At 37.2% G+C, this 16675-nt stretch overlaps 2 protein-coding genes across 2 annotated transcripts; both read left to right on the top strand.

Moving 5' to 3' along the window:
* The first annotated feature begins 182 nt into the window (after positions 1-182).
* On the top strand, positions 183-2082 carry LOC132188265 (threonine synthase, chloroplastic-like). The gene has a single exon (XM_059602685.1). It carries the CDS (start codon positions 240-242, stop codon positions 1812-1814), a length of 1575 nt encoding a protein of 524 aa, XP_059458668.1. The 5' UTR covers positions 183-239; the 3' UTR covers positions 1815-2082.
* Positions 2083-6195: 4113 nt separating this feature from the next.
* LOC132187579 (aminopeptidase M1-like) lies at positions 6196-16660 on the top strand. The gene is made up of 19 exons (XM_059601929.1): positions 6196-6499; positions 6576-6721; positions 7006-7108; positions 8726-8912; positions 8980-9073; positions 9668-9821; positions 10183-10287; positions 10389-10505; positions 10948-11061; positions 11838-12020; positions 12140-12461; positions 12843-12964; positions 13047-13144; positions 13596-13773; positions 13864-13978; positions 14093-14160; positions 14249-14326; positions 14559-14636; positions 16125-16660. Exons 1-19 carry the CDS (start codon positions 6284-6286, stop codon positions 16308-16310), a joined length of 2664 nt encoding a protein of 887 aa, XP_059457912.1. The 5' UTR covers positions 6196-6283; the 3' UTR covers positions 16311-16660.
* The last annotated feature ends 15 nt before the right edge of the window (positions 16661-16675 follow it).

Here is a 16675-nt window from a genome sequence, read left to right as displayed (position 1 = left end):
TGAACTTTACCAAATACCAAATGTTAATTATTTGTTAATAAAAAAATAAATAAAAAAAAGGAAAAAAAAAAGTATTTTTGAATTTGGAAACAGAAATTAGTTTTATAACCGTTACCAACCAAGCGACGACAAGAGTCACCACGCCCCCTTATGGCTTAAACCCTCCCTATAAAACTTGAAGTGCAATAACAAGAGAAATAAAAGGTCACCAAAATCTCCTGTTCAGCCATCTCAATCCAATGGCTTCCTCCTCTCTCTTCCAATCGCCCCCTCTCTTCTCCCTCCAGCCCAAAACCCACACGCCTCTAAAACCCCATTTCTTTGCAATCAAAGCCTCCGCTCAATCAACCCCATCTGCCTCTCAACCAACCCCACCGCAGCCCATAGTCTCGAAGCCCCGCCGCCCCGCCGACGAGAACATCCGCGACGAGGCCCGGCGCAACAACCCTACCCACTCCCACCGCTTCTCTGCCAAGTATGTCCCCTTCAACGCAGACCCTTCCTCCTCCACCGAGTCCTACTCCCTCGATGAGATCGTCTACCGCTCTCAATCCGGCGGCCTCCTCGACGTCCAGCACGACATGGACGCGTTAAAAAACTACGACGGCAAGTACTGGCGCGATCTCTTTGACTCCCGCGTGGGCAAGACCACGTGGCCCTACGGATCCGGCGTCTGGTCCAAGAAGGAGTGGGTTCTCCCGGAGATCGACAGCGACGACATCGTCAGCGCCTTCGAGGGCAACTCCAACCTCTTCTGGGCCGAGCGTTTCGGCAAACAGTTCCTGGGCATGAGCGAGCTCTGGGTCAAGCACTGCGGGATCAGCCACACCGGGAGCTTCAAGGATCTGGGCATGACCGTCTTGGTCAGCCAGGTCAATCGCCTCCGCAAAATGAACCGCCCCGTCGTGGGCGTTGGCTGCGCCTCCACCGGAGACACCTCCGCCGCTCTCTCTGCCTACTGCGCTTCCGCCGGAATCCCATCCATCGTCTTCTTGCCTGCAAATCGAATCTCGATTGCCCAGTTGGTTCAACCCATCGCCAATGGCGCTTTCGTTTTGAGTCTCGACACCGATTTCGACGGCTGCATGCATCTGATTCGTGAGGTAACCTCCGAATTACCCATTTATTTAGCGAATTCGTTGAATAGTTTGAGACTAGAGGGTCAAAAAACCGCTGCTATTGAGATCTTGCAACAGTTTGATTGGGAAGTACCCGATTGGGTCATAGTTCCGGGAGGAAATCTCGGAAATATATATGCATTTTACAAAGGGTTCCATATGTGTAAAGAATTAGGCCTTGTTGATAGGATTCCCAGGCTTGTTTGTGCTCAAGCGGCGAATGCGAACCCGCTTTACTTGCACTACAAGTCAGGGTGGAAAGAATTCAAGTCCATAAAGGCTAACACCACCTTTGCGTCCGCCATTCAAATTGGTGATCCAGTTTCGATCGATAGAGCAGTGTATGCGCTCAAGAATTCGAACGGGATTGTGGAGGAGGCGACAGAGGAGGAGTTGATGGACGCAATGGCGCAGGCAGATTCGACCGGGATGTTTATATGTCCTCATACTGGGGTGGCTTTGACGGCCTTGATTAAGCTTAGGAAGAGTGGGGTGATAGGGCCGACCGATCGGACCGTGGTGGTGAGCACGGCGCATGGGTTGAAGTTTACACAGTCGAAGATTGATTATCACTCCAAGGATATCAAGGACATAGCTTGCAGGTTTGCCAACCCACCCGTTCATGTTAAGGCGGATTTCGGCTCAGTTATGGATGTTTTGAAGAAGTATCTTCTGAGTAAGGCGCCCAAGTATTAGGCCTGATTGTGGCGTTGTAAGTTTTGCTCATGTATTTTGTCTTCCGCTGATTTGGTTTTAGTGGCATTAGTGTTGTTAGTTTATTTGCTCTTCTTCTTGGATGCTTGGCTATAGGACAAGGGAATATGCTTGGGGAAAAACATGTTTTTCATCCTTTGTGAGCTTTGGTAGGAAGGAGTTCATTTGTACGGCAGCATTTTCAACTTTGGACAAGTGAATTGTCATTTGAATTCGACAACATTTCTGTTGGCGAGCTTTTAAGTGTTTACCTGCGTTCTATGTGCTGCTTATTTTGGACTCGTATATTTTTGCTTCTGACTTGCTTGCTTTGTTATTTTGCTTTTTTCAGCATTATGAGCATTTCTAGTTGTCTTCTAGCTTTGATTTGACTGGTTGGAATCAAACAACTTAAATGTATACAAATGTGAGAGCTACATTTAAGGAGTGACTTTGATGGCCTGTTATCTTAAATTTTGCTCACTTTTAATGAAATCAGTTCAGTTTGGACTTTGCTCTTGAAGCACATTTCTACAAGTAGCAGTACAATTTGTAGGAAATATTCTATGTTCACAATCATATTATGATCTCCTTCTCTGTTATTAGCCCAAAGTAAGCTCAATTGCAGAGGTGTGGCTGTGCACCCTGAATGGGCTAATTCATAACAACTCTAGGGATAAAATAGATCTACCCAGCTCCCGTTCTTTTCCAGTGCAATTGTTTACATCTCCAGCACTCAAGGAAGGACGTTGTGGGAAGGAAGCAGCCGTAGCCTCTGTCTGGCCAATCACGCTGCTGGCGTTTTGCGTTCTGGGTCCTGTTTGACTGCCATTCAGGGATGTATTTCTGAAGTTGCCGCTGCGTGCATAGTGAATCTGAGTTATGTTCTTCATTCTTAATGCACATATATATTTCTTGGAGTGCCACACGGGTTGTACAAAATCTACGAAAGTTACTGCCTCTTGGCGATTAGAATACCTCTCAAGATGAGCGAGGCTGTCTGAAGTTGGCAGGTACATATTTATTTCCTCTTTGTAAGGAAGATAATTTGGTCTTAGATGTTCTGATTAACAGGTATTATAAAACTGCATAGTAGGAACTGTGCAGTTTCTTGCTTCAGTTACAAAGATGCTATAATGGGCACGGATTTGACAATAGACTTCGTGTGAGTTTAGAAACTGAAATATCTCGACTTGCAGGAAATGGATTCGCTATTATTCTACCTGTGGATAGCTGGATTCAGATCTGCAAGAAACCAATGATCAGGTGCTGATTCATTTTGGCCAACATCACTTACAAAATCTGAATACTGCTCTTTGTTGGGATTGTTTAGTTAATTCTTCGAGTAAACTTCATAAACTCAGGAAAGCTTATCACTGATTCACTTTTATGCCCGTCCATTTATCTCCCCTTTATGGCCTACTAGTTGCATATGTGAGTTAAAACTATGAATTAACCAAATTGTTAATCGTTCTGATCCTAGGCAGCACTATGCAATGAGAGATTACCGTAAATGAACCGAATTGTTGATAAACAACTCGAGTTTGACTTGTATAAACTTGATTCAAGTTCAGTTTCTTTATTAACTGAAGCAAATTTGATAGAAATTTCGGTTCATTTGTCAAATGAGCCAAACTTGGATAAACTCGCTTTGATTCAATCATTGAACATCTCAAGTATATAAAAAGATAAAAATGAATTCCCTTTCTAATTTGACAGATATAAATTGAAGAGTTGTGATATTCGGCTCCCCAGAGTCAGCCCAGCGTCCACCAACGCTGACGTGGCGACTTGACTTAAAAAAAAAAAGGGGGAATTTTACTTACTCTTTTTAAACTTTCGAGCTTTTTGCAGACACTCCTCCCCCCATTGTTTAAAAACTCTCACTTTGATATATCCAATTTCGATTTCCTTTCACTTTCTACCTTCCGTTAGGATTTTGCAGTTAAATTAAACGGTCAAATGAGTAAAAAGACCTTTATACCCTTAAATTTTTTTAAATTTTCAAATTTACCCTTATTTATAAATAAAAAATTTAGAAAAAACTTCACTCATCCCCCTTGAACTTACGCGTCTTTTGCAAATATCCTCCAATCTTCAAAGTCTCGGGAATACCCCATACCATTAGATATTGGAGTTAAATCAAATTGTAGAATGAATAAAAAACCTTTATTCCTCTAAAATTTTTAAATAAAAAATTATTATTATTATAATTATTATATATATTTTTTTAAAAAAAGTGACCCTTCATGGATCACCTGAGGTCTTTTAAACTGTTAGAATGTAGTACTACTCTAATTTGTGAAAGTGTTAAGGAGTAGGTGGAACACCGATGAACCCATGGGTCAAGAGTTTTTTTTAATAAAAAATTATTTTTTAATAAAAATAACGGCATTTTAGAAATTTCACACTCCTCCAATAGGATTTAACAGAAAATCCTAACAGAATGTGGTAACTGAAACAAAACAAAAATTCGATACATAAAAGTGAGAGACTTTGAAGATTAGGAGGTGTTTGCAAAAGGTGCGTAAGTTTAGGAGGGGTAAGTGAAGTTTCTCTAAATATTATAATTATTATATTAAAAAAAATAAGGGCAAGATTGGAATTTCACACCCCTCCGTTAGGATTTAACAGAAAATCTTAACGGAAGGGGCAAAGTGGAAGGAAACAAAAGTTGGATACATCAAAGTAAGAGTTTTTGAACAATTTTGGGAGAGGGGGGGTGAGGTCCGCAAAAAGCGCGAAAATTTGTAGAGGTAAGTGAAGTTTCCAAAAAAAAAAAAATTAGGTCAAAAATTCTTTTTCCTCTCTTCCCCATCATCACCGCCTCCCCCTATTACTTCTATCTTTCCTCCAAACCAAAATCCCTAAAATTTCCCCCTCACTCCCTAAAATCGAAACCACCTCTCTCCCTCCCTTGCTCACTCTCTCTCACTCCGACGATGGCAAAAAAGAACCAGCATCTAGAAAATCCCTTCGGCGAAGATGAGCTCGTCCCCCTCCCACCATCGTCGACCAATCTCCAGTGTTTCCAGGTAGGCTTTTTGGTGACTAGTAGTTGCTAATGTTTCACAACTCGTTTCTGGATTCAAAACTAAAACCTAAGGGTGGAAGGTGAACCCTTTAGGGATAGTATCGCCTTTGGTGCTAATGCGTCAAAACCCTATTGTCTAGCTTCCTACTTTTTGGTGACCAAAACCCTATATAGTCCACCTTCCGGCTTTTTGGTGACCGAAACCCTATATCAGTTCATATGGTTGGCTCGTTGTCACAAAAATTTGGGAACTCCAAATAGCCTTGACAAATGATGATTGAGACGAGATTCGGCATTTTTATATTTTGACCGATGTAGCTCGTCACCGGAGATGTGGGTGGCTCACCTTCATGGTCTCCGGATGCCAGCTGTCGGTGAGGGGAGAGGGAAGAGGAAAGAGGAGAAAGAGAGAGGGGGAGAGATTTGTGTAAGGAAAAAGAGGAAAACAGAGATGAGCAGGAGGAGGTGGCGACGAAATGTGAAAGAGAAATGGGGAAGATAGAGTTTTCCAACCTAAGAATTTTTATTTTTTATTTTTTTTTTAAAAAAAAAAGTATATGACGTGGCCTTTGCTACATCAAGAGTTGGTGGATGCTGAGCTGATTCTAGGAAGCTAAAAAGATTAACTCTAAATTGAATCTTTGTGATTATAAGAGATTGTGTTAGATAGCTTAAAAAATACTTTTAGTACCTAAAAAGTTGTACTAAATAAAATCTGAAATGTTTAATAAAAAATTTCAAAAGTACTTATTTAATTTTTTATTCTAAAAATGACAAAAACGCACTTTTGGCAAAAGGTTAAAAATAAAATTTTTGCTAAAAAAACGCTTTTTAACTTAAAAGTTTAGATTAAATTTTGTTATAAAAAGATTAGTTGGAATTACTACATTATGATTGTGAAATAATTCTAAAATAAAAATCTAGTATCTAATATTATTCTTTTCTTTTTGTGAAAAGAAATGGAATATAATCATTTTTATTTCATAACTATTTTAAAATACTGACTAATTCTAATAAACTTTAGAATTAGTTATTGTAAAAAAAAATCAATTTAAATTAGTTATTGTAAAAAAAAAAAAAAAAAGTTTCAAAAATCGATCGGAACTTTTCTATCAATGTTATAAATTTTATAAGATAACTGTGAAATAAAATTATAATTTCTAAAAGCTTAGAAGATAATTATTTTGCGAGAAGGCGACAAGGCTTAAGTTTCGCTTTCACACATCCTTTTCAACTCTCAAACTCATTGACTTTCTCAAAACAACAGCGACAAATATAGAAACCTTATCCATACAAACATAGTAGAAAGCGACAAAGGACCAGCTTTCAAATTAAGGTAAGCACGTGTTGCGGTGTTGGGAAATGCATCTCCGAATTCCATATAACTCCAAAACACCATCTCCATTCTCCCAGAAGAGAAATTGGAGTTTTGGAGAAAATGGAGACGAAGCAATTCAAAGGCCAAGCAAGGCTACCGGAGTTCGCAATCCCAAAACGTTATGATATTTCTCTCAAAACCGACCTGTCGGAATGCACTTTCTCCGGCACCGTGCAAGTCAACCTTAACATCCTCGAAGACACAAAGTTCCTCGTCCTGAATACTCTCGAGCTTGTCATCCACCAAGTCTGGTACACCAGCAGCTCTCACAACCAAGTAAGTAACTGCCTCTTGCCTTGCTCACTCCATCATGGTCGTCACTCGTCGGCCGTTGATTTTATTATCTTATCAGACGTATCGGCCGTGTGATGTTGTTTTGGACGGCGATGATGAGACACTCGTGCTGGTCTTTGATCAAGTGCTTGGTGTTGGTGAAGGAGTTCTGGGGATTGAGTTTTCTGCGGCCCTTAACGAGCACTTGAAGGGTTTCTATAGATGGTGGGCTCTTTTTTTTTTTTTTTTGGTGATTGAAATTGACATGGCTTATTTTCAGCAAGCTTCTTCATAAGATACTAGTATGTGTCCATAAGTGCAGCTTTTCCCTTGTTTGGGAGCTGAGAATATCGGGGAAAAGAAAGAAGAAAGCGAAAATTTTCAATTTTAAGTTACTAGTGTGTAGTGAGAATGATCAGACACACTAAGAATTATGGAGATGAACGGACAGGTGTTTTTCTTGCGTATATTCATGTTAAAGAATTAACTTTTTTTTTTTTTTTTTACAGTACTTATGTGGATGGAGGAGTGAAGAAGAACATGGCAGTTACTCAATTTGAAGCTGTCGAAGCAAGGAGGTGCTTTCCTTGCTGGGATGAACCTGCGCTTAAGGTAAACATAATTGAGAATGTCCTTTTACCCTTGATATAATTTGTTGTTTTACTTATTTTAGCGCTTGGAAACACTATATTAAGTGACATTGTTGATATGGTCCTGGAAGATGATTGGGTTTTGATCCTATATTACTTTCCAATGGAAGAAAATTAGGGGTAAGAATATTTTTCTGGCTACTTCAAGGGAGTGGGTTCTCCTATAATAATGCATAATTGAATAAAACTCCACTATGATTTACTGTCATGTTATCCTGTATGACAATTGTATATGAGTCTACTAAATAGTATTTCTTATTTATAAATGCGTGATACTCATGGCGTTACATTAATGGACAGTTGATATGGTCCCGGAATATGACCTCTGTTTTGATCCTATATTTACTTTTAAGATAGAAGAAAATTAGGATAAGAATAGTTTTTTTGACTACTTTGAGAAAACTGGTCCTCCTATAATCATGCAAGATTCAATAAGACTCCACTATGATTTTCATTAAGCAATAATAAGGTTTTATAGTCAACCCTTTCAAAGACCAAATGCAACTCTACTAAAACTCCTAGTATCCTTATACAACTATAACTCAATTAGGGTTGCAAAGGTTTACATAAATTCAAATATACTAGTTTACGCAAATTCAAATAACCAAGGATTTTATTCCAACCCTGTTAAGATTTATTCCTACTAAACTACTAACTTCCCATGCAAGAGAGGACCAAATTAGAAACAACAGGTACAATAGAACTTTTTGATACAACATGGCATAATGGGAAGCAGAATATGCAAGCACAATAACTAACAACCCTTATATAAATCCTAGAAAACTTTTAAGAATTATCGGAAAACTAAGGAAAAACTCTCTCAAGAGTATTCTTATTGATAAAACAGAGAAAAGACAACAACTAGCTGACTAGACCGTCCTTATTACATAACTAGCCTTAATTAAAAAGAGCAAAACTCGTTTGAGTGAAGGTCGAGCGAAGTTTTAGTCCCACGACTAATCGCAATCTTCGCTTGAGCGAAGGTCAAGCGAACTCTTGGGTTTCCCAATCATAGCAACTTGCTCAAGTGAAGGTCAAGCGATCTCTCGGATGAAAATTCTGTCACAATCTCACTCAAGCGAGAGTCTTGCACCAAATTTTCGGACTTCTATTGACAGCTCATTTTAACCTAGTAAACATTAGAATTGGAATTTTTTTTTTTATAAAATACAAAAATTGTGGCTCCTTTCAATCAGCTTTCCAATGCCATGAAGCTCGCCTTCATTTGATTTTGGAACTAAAGGATATGACCGTTTTACTCTGGCTATTCTACTTGGTTTCAATTTGCTGGACTACATGAAGCCATGTGTAAACTGGTCTGCATCACTCTTAGTCGTGGCAAAAATTGTAGAAGATACTTTGATGATTTGTTTTAATGAAAAATGATACTAATGTTGATTCACTATGAAAGAAATATGTGATAGGTTGTGCTTATGTTTTGATGGTAATGACATAGTTGTGTTAATGAATAATGAGTGAAGTCCTCGTGAGTTCATAATCACATATTTGTGTTCTTCTATGTGATTTAATTTTCCTTGAAACTGAGATTTGTTCTTTATTGCCCTGTCATTCTTTACAGGCCACCTTCAAGATAAAACTAGATGTGCCAGCAGAGTTGACAGCATTGTCTAATATGCCAATAACTGATGAAAAGCCTAATGGAAACATTAAGACTGTTTATTTTGAGGAATCTCCAATCATGTCAACTTATTTGGTGGCTTTTGTTGTTGGTGTGTTTGATCATATTGAAGAAACAACAGTTGATGGTAAGCATGTATGGCAGGGGTTCATTCACATTTATTTTTTCCTTGTAATATAACTGATCTCATGCAGGGATTAAGGTTCGTGTATATTGCCCTGTTGGAAAGAGTGATAAAGGGAAGTTTGCTTTAGATGTTGCTGTTAAGGCGCTCGATTTATATACCAAGTAATTTCACTGTTCTTTTTCTTGGTCGTGAGGAGGTTTTACCTTCTATGTTCTTCAATCTTGTGGTTACATAGATCAATAAATTAAAATTAAAATCCATCATGACATAGTTTAACATACAAGTAAGAAATGAGGGAGGAAAACAACATATCTCAAAACTATAGAGTTTGGTCTACACTGATGTTCAAGGGAGGGTTAACTTTTCAATACTTTCTTCTATGCCAAAACAGAAAGGATTTCTTTTTCCCTTTCCTCTTTTTTGTTTTTTCCCTCTCAAGCGAATGGAAAAACATAAAGGAGCAATTTAGCGCCTCTGAACTATATGATTGCACCCAAAGTGAATACCAGAAACACTTGCATTTCTTTCCTCACAGGTTTCCCCATAAAAAGCTTGCCTAATACTACAGAGTCCCCATCCTCCTTAAACCATAAAGGTCCCAGCTCCCACAAAACAGAACAGTGTATACAATATAGAATAGGTGACAAATAATCAAAAAAGATTACTAAACATTCTCTCTTTTTTAGTTTGGGAGAAGACTGTTTATGTTCTCTGTGGTGACAATGCTACTCAAACCTGCTTATGGCATCATTTAGGTACTTTGCAACTCCTTACCCACTTCCAAAACTAGATATGGTTGCCGTCCCTGAATTTTCTGGTGGGGCTATGGAGAACTATGGTTTGATCACATACCGTGAAAATGAGCTACTTTACGATGATTTGCTTTCTACAGCTGCCAGGAAGCAACGCGTAAGTTACATATCTAAACATGCCTTTAGCTTGATTTTTCACTTTTGCATTATGATGCTACCTAAAAATTATCGATCGACTATGAGGCCTAGCAGCTACTGTTTGTCCAGAAATGGAAATTAAAGCCTGTTTTTGTATATATATAATAATTCTTTTCCCCTTTCATAAATCACAACACATGATAATTGCTTGACTGCAACCAACCCATTAAAGGATATATATGGCAAAGGCAATAGGAAAAATCTGGAAACAAGCAAGAAATCAATTTCAATAGAAATCATAATAATCTGAAATATATGATTCTTCATTTATCTCATTAATAGTTGTATATGTTCTTTAAATCATATTCTTGTTTTTTCAGAATGCAATTGTTGTATCTCATGAAGTAGCTCATCAATGGTTTGGGAATCTGGTAACAATGGAATGGTGGACTCATTTATGGCTTAATGAGGGATTTGCAACATGGGTAAATTTATGTTGTCTTATATTGCAGCCTCCACTTGCTAAGTATTGAACTAAATTGAATTCTTGTGATTTTGGTATCTCTATTCGATCTTAAATTTCCAGGTAAGTTATATGGCCGTTGACAGTATGTTTCCAGAATGGAAAATTTGGACTCAATTTCTAGAACTAACAACCGATGGCCTATGTATGGATGCACTGGAACAATCACATCCAATTGAGGTAAATAATAGTCAATACTTGTACTAGAGTTTTCTGGTAACACATCAAACATGCATAACTTATTTGTGAATACATTGATAAATCAACTATGAGAAATAGCATTTTATAATAGAAAAACTGCTTCTGAAATTTGCATTTTGCACTCAATTTTCAAACACTGCACCGAATGTCACCAAAGTAAAGGTATTGACACATAGTGAACTGAATGTGTGTCTGTGTGTGCATTTGTGGGTGTGGAGCAGTATCTAGCAGAAGGAGGTGACAGTTATTGAAATTTTATAATCCATCTCCAAATTGAAGCACCAATACTTATTCTATCTTATTAATTCCTAATTATGACTTACTCTAATCGAGAAACTTTTTTAGGCAATATGCTATATTAAGCACAACTTCACTATGCAATTCAGTTTTATCCTTCACATACTGATTGGCATATTTTCAGGTGAAGGTACACCATGCTCGTTCCATAATTGAGGTATTTGATGATATCAGCTACAAAAAGGGATCTGCTGTCATAAGAATGTTGCAGGGTTTTCTTGGTGATCATATGTTCCAGGTGTGACTTCTTGTTCTTAATTTACAGAGTCAGGTGAATTTTGTATGCATGACCAGATAATGATTCCATAGTTTCATAGTAAGTCTTCTACGTGGGTCTCATTATTATTATTTCATAAGCATTTCCTGGAAAATTCACAGTTAACTACTATTTGGCATTTATGGTTTAACGTCATTTTTTTGCAAGATGTCTGCCACTTTGTAAGCCCCGAGACTGTTATGTTCTTTTCTGATCATATTTTATGTCAGTAATACTACTGTCTTTGATCAGTGGGTTGACTCAAAATCCTTCTGTTACTTAGGGTCTTAAGCAGGATAATTTTGCTATGTATTTCCTTATCTTTTTCTGGGTAGAAACTCTACATTTTAGGTATTTAATAATGTATTAGAAATCAGAGTTAGTTTCTTTCTTTGCCCCAGTTTATTGTGGAAGCTTTCTTTGATCACTTATTCCCCTGATCATTGTCAATAATGGGTACGTCTCTCGTTTTCTTGGAGCTAGAGGAAAATAAGAATCTTAGTCATCCCCGGAGTCTATATTGCGCCACAGTTTTGTTATACAACGAAATTGTTATCGTAAACATTTTCCTTTAATCAAAATATTAAGCACATAAATTTATGAACAAAAATGGCTGAAGGGATGGAGCGTGTCTTACAGAATGCAGCCATTTTAACTTGTGCTTCTTGAATGTGATCATTTTACTGTGTAACAAGTTGATAGAAATTAACCTTGATTTAAGTTACATCTTTAATGCTGTGACTTCTTGTTGAAACCAGAAATCCTTAAGTTCATACATGAGAAGATTTGCTGGAAAAAATACGAAGACTGAAGATTTATGGAGCATTCTTTCAGAGGAATCTGGCGTTCAAGTAAACTCAATGATGGATGCTTGGACAAAGCAAAAAGGATATCCAGTTGTTTCTGTAAAATCCAAAGACAATATTTTGGAATTTGAACAGGTCTAATCATTTATTAGCAAGAAAACATGCATGCATTTGAAGCCTAGAGTACAATGTAGTCTTTATCTTTTACCTTCTTTATTATCTGTGGAAATCTGACACAGTTTTAGGATCTGCAGTTGCAATTACTTTCATCTGGTTCTCATGATGACAGACTATGGATTATTCCAGTAACTTTGTCCATTGGCTCATACAACAGGCGCAAGACTTTCCTTTTGGAAACAAAGTTTAGAGAATTGGATATATCTGAACTGGTTCATTCTTCAGACGAAAATTCAAGCTCAATCAAGGAAAAGAATAGAGAGACATGTGATGAACATTTATGGGTCAAAGTCAATACTGATCAGAGTGGTTTCTACAGGGTAAAATATGAAGATGAGCTTGCAGCTCAGCTTAGGAAAGCTGTAGAGAGCAATTACTTGTCAGCAATAGATAAATTTGGTGTGTACCATGTCCAACATTAAATTAACTGATCTTATACTGGTGCATTAGGCATGCTATGTTCATTGACAACCAATCACCAGGGTGAACTATGATTAATTTCTGACTTAGGTAGGTCCCTTGTTCGGCCGGGTGCACACCACAGCAAGGAAGCATCCCCATGACAGTACGAAAAGGACGCAGCTAACTTAAGACATTTTCTCACTATATATTTCAGTTACTTTTAACTACGAATGAATCAACCAAATAGCATATTAAGACCACATATTTCCTCTTTTTATAATCAGTTGCTTTCGTAGATGGTTCCTCTTGATTTTATGCCAATATTAATTCTAATCACAGTCAAATAGCATATAACTCCTTTTAAGTCTCATTTTTCAGGCGTTTTAGATGATATGTATGCACTTTGTGAAGCTTGCAAAGAACCACTCTCGTCATTGCTTTCCTTGATGGATGTATACAGAAAAGAGCTTGATTATATTGTGGTATCAAAACTCATTGATGTAAGAATAACTTCTGTAACTTGATAACATTACCATTTACACCAAATAGTTATCAGAACTTATAAAGTGATATACACAACAGGTGTGTTATGAAGTTGTGAAGATCTCGGGTGATGCCATCCCAGATTTGGTGAATGAGTTGAAACAATTTTTCATTAATCTCCTCCTGTTTTCTTCCGAGTAAGAACAATCACCATACATTTTTAATATACTGATGGCCATCTTCATTCCAACCTCTTTTTCATGATTGTTTACTTGAGTGGAGATGAGTTTGTTAATCTTTATGCGAGTTTCTTGGTTAGGGGTGAGATAGTAGGTTGGATGTATGCTAGAGTGAACTAGCATGGTGTATATCTTCCAAAATTTGTGCTACAAGGTGTATTATGCAAAATGACAAACAACATGGAAAAATTGAAAAGAACTTTCCTTTGGTTATCTTGCAATTGTGCATATAATGGCAATCAAACTGAGTACCTATCTGTCAAAATAAGTATCTTCATCTTTATGGTGTTTTGCAGTCTCCTTGGCATTACAATCACATTACTGTCATATTTTATTTACTGGTACTGCATAACAGAGTGATTAAGCTTCTCGGTACACTTAAATATCAATTTTTTTGTTCTTTATGCAGAAAATCAGGCTGGGAATCAATATCTGGAGAGAGTCATTTAAGTGCACTATTGAGAGGAAGAGTCTTTCTTGCCTTGGCTACTTTCAGCCATGATAAAACTCACAAGGAAGCAATACGACGCTTTCAGACTTTACTGAATGATAGAAATACTCCACTCCTTTCAGCTGACACTAGAAAGGTACTTAGTTTTACCCGTATATCTAAATCACTAGCTCATTTATAGGGGCCTATTCAAAGTTGATATGCAGATGTGCTATATGCTCTGCAGGCTGCTTATGTTGCTGTCATTCTGAACACTAACACCACAAACAGGAACGGGTTTGATTCCCTGTTGAATATTTATAGAGAAGCTGATACAGTGCAAGAGAAGGAACCAGTTTTACGTAAGATTTAATAACATTTGAGCTCAAATGCGTAGCTCGACAATCCACTATCCTGTGTCTCTTTTTTCGGTGAAAGCCATTTAGATTTAATTCATTCATTTTGGCCTTATGCAGGCCATATTGCATCTTGTCCAGACCCTACTATAGTCCTTGAGGCTCTGAATTTTATGTTGTCTGATGAGGTATTGACTGTGAATACTAACTTATGGTTCTTAACAGCCTCATCTTCCATGCCGGTCTTACTGTTGCTATATCTCACTATCCTTTCAGGTTCGACATCAAGATATTATTTACGTGCTTGGCGGGATAAGCTCAGAAGGCCGTGAAGTAGCATGGAGATGGTTGAAGGTATGCAGTTCCTGGGTAACATCGGCATGTTGATTTGTACTTTTTGACTATTACTATCGTATTGTGTTGAGGAAATAATTGGGAGTATGTTCAATTGGTGACATAGTCGGGAAAGTACTACAAATAGGAGTTAAGAAAGAGACTAATTTAACATTAAATGTCATCTATCAATCAGGAAGGTTTCGCTTTAAATTTTATGATATGTGAGTCTTATGTTTGATGATAAATGCAGGAGAATTGGGAATTGATCTTCAACAAATATGGTGCTGGAATGCTAATGCACTATTTCATTACCAACATTGTCACTTTGGTAAGTAATTCATCCTGGTTAAATAGCAGTAGTACATGTCCTGCATCTCTAGTCTATATTTACAAATGCAGTTTGCTGTGATTCATTGGTTGACTAGGTAAAGAGAAGTTCTATGTACCTTGATTTGTCCACTATCATATTTTGACATATGCAGTTTGGCCTCACAAATAGTACTTTAGATGCATCACAGTTGGACCTGTCAAGCTTTGGTGGGCAGCAGTCTTGTTGCCTATGTCCACCTATACCCTGACTTCAGTAAAGCATGGACAATACGACATGTTTGGGATTATATTTAAAAAATCGAGCTTTTAAATCAAAAAGACCTTTTTGGCAAATGTTTCAATTTTAAGTTTTTGTCAGAAGTGCGTTTTGGTCATTTTTAGAGTAAAAAAAGTCAAAAAAATAAAAAATAAAAACTTTTGGAGTCTTTTACCAAACATGCCAGTTTTTTGTTTGACACAACTTTTTAGGTACTAAAAGTACTTTTTAAGCTCTGTAACGCAATTTCAAACAAAATATTAAAACTAACACGTATTATATAGCTTTTCAGGGTGATTACCACATAGCAATAAAATATTTAAGATTTATAATTTGAGACTTCTCAAGGGCATATTCATTAGTTAAAAGATCACCTTGACAAGTTAGGTTGTATTTTTATGACGAAGTTCATCACCAGCAAAAGAACCATCCTCAAATTACTCAATTATGTCCAAGAAACGAGTACAGTGGAAGATGAGTGTTTAAGGGTTCATATGGCAGAACTTTTTAGTGGGTGCTTTTTGTTTTTTGGTTGAAAATATGTTCTGATATGATTACATAAGGGTTCATTTGGCAAAACTATTTATGGTTTTGCTTTTTCGCTAGAAAGTATAAAAACTTGGACAAAAAGTGTTTCCAAACAAGCCCTAAGCCACTTGTAAGTTAGACTGGGTGAGTTTGGAGTCCACTCAAAGAAAAAAAAAAGGGTGAAGTCCACACTACCACTCCAATGACAATCTACTCCACAAACTATCAATTGCGACAATTTATCCCCCAAACTACCAAAACAATGACAATGTCTCCCATGCTAGCAAAATAATGAAATTACCCCTATAAAATTTTGAATAAGATAAAAATACCCTTAAAATTTTGAATAAATAAATAAATAAATTTTAGCCTTTTTGTTTTTATTTTAGTAAGGGTAATTTTATCATTTTGTTAAAATTATGGGTACAATGTCATTGTTTTGGTAGTTTGGTAGAGTAAATTGTCGCAATTGATAGTTTAGGGGGTAAATTGTCATTGGAGTGGTAGTTTGAGGGGGTTAAGTGGACTTTACAAAAAAAAAAAAGGTTGAACTGCTGAATTTCTTTGACACTCGGTGCTCAGTTGAGTGATGGAATTGATTAAACAATGTTGGTGTACGACACATTTATGGTATTTGTTAAAGGTATCCATTAGTGATCCTAACAACAAATGGCTCACTCCCTGAGTTTTGTCATGTGGCAGTTTTGCAGCAATGAAAAGGCTGATGAGATAGAAGAGTTTTTTGGAAGCCGTATGCATCCTTCTTTTGGTATGAATTTGAAAAGAAGCATTGAGCGAGTCAGAATCAAAGCGAGGTGGGTCGAGAACATAAAGCGCGAGCAATCTCTACAAGACCTACTCAAACGATTGGCTCACAGCAAAGCATAGCTTTTCATTTGATTCCAGAGCTTGATTTTCTTAGACTTGTGAGCTATTGACACTGCATGTTGCATTTAAAGAAGTCAACTTAGTAGGACCATGAACAGGTACCAACCTGGTATCAATATGTTGCTGGTGCCATTGGGGTTGACATTTCGTGTTCAAGTTATGTGGAAATATGAGTAACCGATCTATTTAGTTAAATGTGTTAAGACCTTTCTATTATAACTCGCTAATTTTGAGACGGATTTGTGGGTTGTATAAAAAATTGATAGCCTTAATTGTCGTATAATATCATATTAGTCAACTGTATAAGTCTCTAACCTAATCTATTTAGGGTTAAGTGCCCTTTTAATATTTGGGTTTTTAACGAT

The sequence above is a fragment of the Corylus avellana genome, chromosome ca7 (assembly GCF_901000735.1).
Source record: "Corylus avellana chromosome ca7, CavTom2PMs-1.0".
In the NCBI taxonomy this organism is placed as follows: Eukaryota; Viridiplantae; Streptophyta; class Magnoliopsida; order Fagales; family Betulaceae; genus Corylus; species Corylus avellana.
This window is presented reverse-complemented; position numbering and strand designations above follow the sequence as displayed.